This window comes from Malus domestica, chromosome 06 (genome assembly GCF_042453785.1).
Source record: "Malus domestica chromosome 06, GDT2T_hap1".
Taxonomy (NCBI): domain Eukaryota; kingdom Viridiplantae; phylum Streptophyta; class Magnoliopsida; order Rosales; family Rosaceae; genus Malus; species Malus domestica.
The window spans coordinates 3,451,497-3,459,465 of record NC_091666.1 but is presented as its reverse complement, the minus strand read 5'-3'; the positions used below and the strand labels follow the sequence as shown (position 1 = coordinate 3,459,465).

General features: G+C 37.1%; 1 protein-coding gene across 1 annotated transcript; it reads right to left on the bottom strand.

The window, feature by feature from the left end:
• Window positions 1-1,669: 1,669 nt before the first annotated feature.
• On the bottom strand, window positions 1,670-7,645 carry LOC103436860 (transcription factor HBP-1a; the record flags this gene model as incomplete). The annotated part of the gene is given in 12 exon segments (NM_001293889.1): window positions 1,670-1,912; window positions 2,524-2,649; window positions 2,742-2,819; window positions 4,761-5,041; window positions 5,118-5,160; window positions 5,451-5,505; window positions 5,935-6,104; window positions 6,194-6,253; window positions 6,351-6,440; window positions 7,142-7,216; window positions 7,305-7,361; window positions 7,462-7,645. Coding segments are annotated over 12 exon segments (1,224 nt in total). The 3' UTR covers window positions 1,670-1,798.
• Between the last annotated feature and the right edge of the window lie 324 nt (window positions 7,646-7,969).

Below are 7,969 nucleotides of genomic sequence, written 5' to 3'. Positions count from 1 at the left end.
TAATTGACTTTTTTTTTTTTGCTTTAACTAATGTTATATTTTGAAATACACTAGCTTAGGAGGAAGAAATTCTAACCCAACTAAAGTTACATATTTTGTAAATGAAAACAATCTTATTTTGTATTTTCATAGTTTGAGAATGAGTTTGGTAATTTAATTTGAGAATGATTTTTTGAGAAAGACATTCTACACTCCTTATAAGTGTATTTTTTTTTCTAGTTATAGAAAGTTTGGAGTGCAAAATGAGATTCTTGAAGTATCATTAACTATTCTCATATTGAAAATGTATCTGTTAATGGTGGAAGTAGTGGCGGTGCGTGATAGTGGCGAGGGTGATGCTAGTAATAATAGTGGTTGGGAGTGGCAGTGGCGATGGTGGTGGCAATAACAGGGTAGGGAGGGGCCAATGGTGGTGGGTGTGGTGGCAGTGTAGATGGTGATGGTAGCTGGAACGGCGGCGGTGATGACGACAATGATAGTGAAGAGTGGTAATGACAATGGTCGTTGCAAAGCGACGGGACTGATGGTGGCAGAGATGGTGGCCATAGTGGCGGTGGAAATAATAGAGGTGACGGTAGCAATAGCGGCAGTAGTGGTGACAATAGTGGCGATAGTTTAACATGCCGGTTGTGATGGACATGGTAAGTTGGTGGTGGCATAACATTTTTTTTCCCTTCAAGCTCTGAACCTTAAACGATGTTCATATCTAGTATCAGTCTTTTACGTCAAATTTGCGTTTCTTTTTCTAAACACTTTTTCTTCGATTTTTATTATGTCCTGGTTTGATTTGTCCCAATTTACCAAACCTAAGCCTTTTATCTCTTACTTTTAATCGCATTGTACTTCCATCTTCCTCCGCTGCGTAATTCTCTCAGCTTTGTTCGCCTAGAGTGCTTGACTTCATTAGTGCAATCATAGAGAGAACACTTGGAGCAGAAGATTAGAAAAGACGAGGGCCGAGACCCAAGTTCAATGCCCTATCAGCGCTCAATTAATTAAAAATGTATAAACGCATAGTTAAAGAGCTGTTTAATAACCATTTCGTTTTCAATTTTTGCTATCACTTTTGAAAACTGAAAACTGAAATCTTGTCAGATCAAATTCAAACTGAAAAGTGAAAACTAAAAACCAAAACCAGAAACTAAAAACTGAAAACAAAGTGGTTATCAAAATGTCTCCTAAATAAATAACCCTGCCTAAACCTAGTACCAACCTTGAAACTCATGCTGGATCGACTTAAAACTTGGATCACCGCCACTGGCACAGGTACAACGCCCCCATCAATGAAGTGTAAATTTATCTTCACATGGCGTTGTATCATTTGCACGAAACATTGGGGCTATAATTTGAGCAAAATAGTAACATCACATAACTTGGGTAACTATGGACTTCAACGTGCCTAATGCAACCAACATATAAATAGTAGACATAAGTAAACCAGTTTACAAATCAAGATTTCTGTTAGCGTACCATCCTATACTCAATCACTCTCCCAAGTTACGGATTCATTGTCCATATTTAATACATATTAACTTTAAGTGTGAATGCGACTACCCTTACGAAACAAACAAGGGTATGACGTTAATTTCTCACTCGACATATCATCTTCGGGCGTCAACTCCTAAAGGTAACCCCAAGCAGAGATAAATATGATACGCAAATATGAACATATCCTAAAATATGAAAGGTTAAAACTTCGACAAAGGTCAAACTACACGCTACGCAAAATAAACTCACTGTTGCTAATTGGTTAGATTGTGCTCCTGCAAGAAGGCACCATAAAGCTGAGTTACTCATCCTAGTGGCCACCGTGCTGTTCTGTATGTGCATTCTGTTTAGTGTCATTGCCCAAATGTGGTTCACTTCTGGCAGACCGTATATCTCCATGACCAGGAATTTCTCCAAGCCTCTCCTGTAGAAAGAAAGTAGCATATCCAGTTTAACATGGTACATCCCTAATCAAAATTACATTTCCATTAGAGTTCCCACGAAGACAAAGATGTCTGGAGTCTGGATCCACAAATTGTTATGCGAAACGAAAAACAAGGGTCTGGATCAGAGTGAGAGTACACCACTTATCCCAAACCAATGAACCATGCAGTTAGGCTTATCTAATATACTATGTACGTTGCATTACAAGGAGTTAGAATGTGGCAAGACATTTTAAATGAAATTTTTAATTACCCAAGAGTTTATGTGAGAACTGGAAAATCTGTATCGGATTGAATTGTCACTTGCTACACAGCCATTCAAATAGGGTAAATGCAAAACGTGAAGGATCTATCAAGATCACCAATGTTAGCTTACTATGTTTTGGATCAAAGCAATCCTAAATCAAGGTTTGCTAGAACAGTTTCTAGTAAGTAATTTGGGATTGTTTTGATGCAAAACAAATCATTCCAAGAAAATTTATAATGAAATTTTAACAGATCCTTCAAGGCAGGATGGGATCAATTAGCTGGTCATTGAATCTCTTTTTTCTTTATAAAAATAGGTACTAAACAAACCAAGTGTAAACATTACCTTTAGAGAAGCATTCTCTGAAAGAAGCTGCTCATACTCGCTCCTGATCTGGTTAACTTCTGATCTTAGAGTGTTATTTTCTTCTTTTAAGACTTCAGCACGCTGGGCCAGCTCATCGCATTCCGCCTAATTTAAAATCATGCATATACATCAGATGAGTTCATATGGTACATACAGTGCCAAGTTGCAAGAGAAAATTAACAGATGCAAAAAATCACCTGCTTGCGCAACCTAGATCGACGAGCGGATTCCCTATTTGACTGCTTTCTTCGCTGTCTTTTCATCTCTCTCTCATCCTGAGCAGGAAAAACTAGAGGTGAGGGCGCTTAAAGCAATACTTTGTGACACTCCACTAAGGACATTGATATTAAACACATATACCACAAAATTTAGACACCAGAAGGAAATCATTCACTCAAAAACATGTAGAAGTTCACAGGAAACCATTGGAAACGTCTACCATGCTAGTAATCAATCATAATATCAATGATATATCGTACATGACACTTTCAACTCAAGTATGTAATCCTCCTGCGCAACGAATTGGAGTCTAGATGCTCTATGGGATAGGAATTCTGTAGGTCAACAAAAAAGACCAAACTGCAAAATAAATGTGAGGAAGAAGAAGAACGAAAAGGTTGATATGGTGCGAATGATGTTGGTTCCACACATCAAACTTTCAAGGGCAATGTAAGGCTACCTAAGGATTTCTCAGTAATGTACTATAATGGGATTGATAATATTAGGACAGACCAGTTTTGTTAGACTTGTACGCTTAGGCATTTTTGTAGTTTATGTATCAGAAGTTTTTTGCATTTTTTTTTTGTTGTAATACTTCATACTAGGATGCGGTTGGATTTTAAAAGTAGTCCAGTTACGAACCAATATTATTTCTTTGGGTTTTAAATAGTTACTCTATTTGGCAAATTCTTGTTTCAGACATGTTTTTTTACAAGGATTCAATCAGATCCCTTTGGTCCTTGTAGCATCCCAACTGTTCTCTGGACCTATATTTCCTATTTGTTACCTTGTGCCACAATGACTCCCTTCCCAGAGGAAATCAGAAAAAGCCATTTAATGAAGCAGCAATTTATTTTTGAACAAAAAATTTCCCACACCCATCCCTCCCTGTACTCACCAATTCCCAATCCAACTTAAAAGTCATATTCAACAAACTCTGACACAACCGACCATCATAATCTAATGTAGAAAATAACCAAAACAGTGTTCTTCAATTACTACTTCCCAGCCCAAAACAAGTATTTGCAGCCCATTAATGAGCTTTCAATCCTTTAATTTAGTACTTACCATACTGTTCGATACCATAAACCTTAAAATTAGACCCTAGCATTCACCCCTCCAACTTTTGGCAACAACCCAAAACAAGGGTGATTCTACATCATGTATCTGTGGAGAAACTTATGAAGGACATCAACCTTGCAACATGCAATTAACAAGTACAGTGCCTCTTGACAAAACCACATATGGGCATGCCTTTGTTCAGACAGTCGTCAAGCATCCATCTCTATTTATCTCAAAGATGTATGAAGTAAGGATTTCCCTAAGAATATCAACTACATATAGAGTACGTGTGTTTTATCTGTAGGTATAGCCACAAAACAAGAATAGTATAATACTGAATCATAATACAGGTAATAGCAATCAGATTAAAGCAAGTAGTTGACAAAATAAACATGTGGACTCGCAATCACAACTAGTGGACTGCTAACCTTAACATGGTTCATATTAACTTGTAATAATAGAGGTCACAGCAATGCTGATGAGAAGAAAGCCAGTATGTAATTTCAAATAAGCATGGAAATCAGAATAAGTGAGGAGACACAATTCATGCAGATATCCTAGATGGTTATTGCTTTCTTCAAAAGCGACAAAAAATCGTTTTACCCATGAATTATAAACTCAATTGACTTACCTACACCATGTTTTCATGTAACAACCTCCATCTACTGTATTACAACCACAGAATATAACTGTTTCAAAATTCTATTAACCTAAACGCTAAGAAAGCATGCACAAATACCAATTTTCACATGGAATGCAAGTTGTGCAACTTAAAAATGTAACCATCACCTTGCATTCTCAAAGTTAATCTTCTTCCTCATTTTAATAAGATCTATAAACTATATCTTAATGCAAAATAGACTAACTAAGAGCAGGAGAAAAAACATGATAAGAAGAAAAGAAAATTGAATTTGAAACATGGGAACAAAGATTACTTGTAACCGAATCTGTGACTGAACACTATCCCGAGACCCAGCAGTAACTATTCCTGCTGATACTGGAGTAGTTGGAATCTTCCCACGCATTGCAGGCATGGCAGCAGAAGGTGGAGCACCCCAATAGTCCATCCCAATATTTAAGTTTGTTGCAGGACCAGAAACAGCACCAGGAGCACCAGCAGCCGTTAATGGCATGATGGCCATTGTTTGATTCAACATGGTATGCGGTGCTCCATTCTGGGAACCATGTGCTGAACTGCCATTCTGAGATACATCACCTGCAATAAGGCCATACAATCCTTAGTAAAATCTCTAAGTAAAGATTAACAGCCTCAGAAAATTATATAATCAAACCTTCCAAAGAATCTTGCCTGCCCCCTGACTTCAATTGGGAGTCCTACACAAGCAATGAAAATAAGATGGAAAACAGAAGCAGCTCACAAAAATTAAATTTTACAAAAAAAATGACAAGGAAGAAAAAAAACCAAGAGCCATTCAATAGGGATATAAACCATTCAAGAAGAATTATAAAGATTCCTCGAATAGACCAAACTTCCATTACAAGCAATGCAACATTGACACCAAGCCTTCTACTTACAATAGGCTCGATATAAACAACCCGGGGGTCAGTTTATCTGGCCCAAATAAAATAAACCAAATAATCAACTTAAACAGCATGGAACTTACACTCTGAGAATTTGCATCACTTCCTTCACTTGTACCATCACTAGCACTCTCAGCACTGCATTTCCAAAGCATATTTCAAGCATTACCAAAATTAACATGTGAAAACATGATCCAACAATGAGAGATCCAAGAGAAAACACCATATGAGTCCTGCACTGCTCTAACCTAGATTTGATTTCATAATTAGGATCCAATCAGTACTACACATTATGAGCTACGTGAGCATCTATGCAAACATGATTTCCTAGCACAAAATTATGATCAACAAGTTAATGAGCTTCACAATCACTTTCATATGACTTTTATTAGCTGAAAGATCAATGAAGACTAAAATTGGAACAGACAAAGATACACAAAGCTTATCAAATAGATGGCTTTGATCTCCCTATTCCATCCAGAGTGTTTTAAATCCAAATATTTCAGTAAGGGGGCAGCTCGAATCCCTGATACAAAAGGCCAATAGGCACTAAACATGATCAGTTACCTTTTGGAATAAACTCCATTAGCAGAGGCTCCTGATGTTTTGCCAAGCTCGTTATTCTTCCCTGTAATCATATTCAAACTGCCCAAGCTTCCCTTTGATCGTTTTATTGGTAATTTTTCCTTTACCTCAGATGGCTTACCATCTGCTTCCATGCTTCCAGGTGTGTTACCCTAAATGCAATTTTATCAATTATATCTGCTCTACTCAAATGGAAAATACCTTATCTTAAACAACAAATGGTATAGCGATAGAAACTTACAGAAGCCTCTACAATGCCATTTGGAGTAGGCATAGCAAACGGGCTAAAAGGATAAGATCCCTGTTTAAAGCAAGGCATAAAGAGTTAGTGCCATCCAGAAAATGAGGCTAGAGAGAAATGTGGTACTTCAGCTGAAGCAAACTAGACAAAAACTTACAGGAGGCATAGACGGGTGAGCATATAACCCGCCATGGGGATACATTGCAACATATGGGTGTGGAGGGGTACCATATGGGGGCATAATATGCTGAAAATTAGACATTGTTAATATAAATAAATCAGGTACCAGCCCCTTTGCAAGTTTGAAGCATCAAAAGAATAAATCTAGTCGCATTTTCATCAGTATTTTCAATAACATACCCACTGCCTTTTGTAACCTCAGAGAAAGAAAAATAAATAAAAATAGTAGACTGTTAGGAAATAGGAGACAAAAAAAAACAAGTCACTTCATTTTTTTGTATTTGTTGTTTTTGTTTTAGAAAGAGAGAAAAGTAATTTACTTCATCAAACTAAAGAAAAATCCTTTCTAAGTTTAATTCTACAAGAATCCATGGTTAAAAAGACAATCATTACAAAGAAAAATACTCCTACGTCTGTATCCCATTCTTGCTAACATGCTCAGTATCCCAGAAACTTGCAAAAAAGCTTAAAGGCAAGATCTTTAAGATGAACCAAAGCTGTCTCTCAGTTTATTAACACTTTCCAAATGATTTGTAAAGAAAGAATACATGTTTAGTTAAGTTCCCACTGTACTGCCTACAGCTCACAACTCTTAGATGTCCAAAAGCACCGAGTCCAAAAGCCACCGAGTCAAAAATAGCATAAAAGTCAAATGTTTTACAAAGTGCCTTCCAAATGTTGAATAATCAGGATTTATTTCGTTGGTCATGAATCAAGAATCAAGATTAAACAAAAAAAAATAAAGAAGTCTTATAGGCACCAATATACCTGAACCCCCCACATATACGGGTGAGCTTGAGGACTTGAGGCCATAAATCCATGTGGAGGTATTGGAGAATATGCCTGTTGAACAAACAACCACCCACAATAAATTCCAAACATATCTTAAACTAAACAAAAATGCCAAAACTGAGGCTTTTCACTTTGTAACCTGAAATCCCGACCAGTCAGGATTAACAGTGCCAGTACTAGTAGTCGCAGGCTGCTCCTGAAAAGTCCCACAAAACATTAATGCTCTTTTCTAACTACCAATATGATAGGGCCTCAACTTATCATAACAGAGACAATAAAAGGACACACAAATGGACCTGCGTAGTAGCAGGTGTTGTCTTCGTCTCCTTCTCTTTCTCTTTAGCAGGTTTGTCCATCTCTCTGCTACCCATTACTCTATATCGATGGTCTTAAGTTCTTCAAACCATCCTACAATCACTACAAGAAAATCACCTAGAGGACACTGTTGGCAACAGCGGCCATTAATGCCTTAGTCCACAGATGTACAGTGCTCAAATGTCAGATAAGGTCATCACATGAAATAAAGCAAGAAATTTCAATCTATTTATCAATCTCATGATGAACATTCAGACTTTTCATTACATTCAGTTAAAAACATCCAAAATAAGATCTCTAATCATTGAAGCTGAAAAAGGGAAGCTCCAAAGTATACACAATTTATATCATATTCAATGGGGTTTCACCCCTTTCCTGATATTTGGTTGAAAACCAAAGCATCAACATACAACAAAGACTTGCTCATTACCCATTAATCAGCCGATAATTATATCTGGATTACCATGTACCTCTATTCATTCAGGCAGC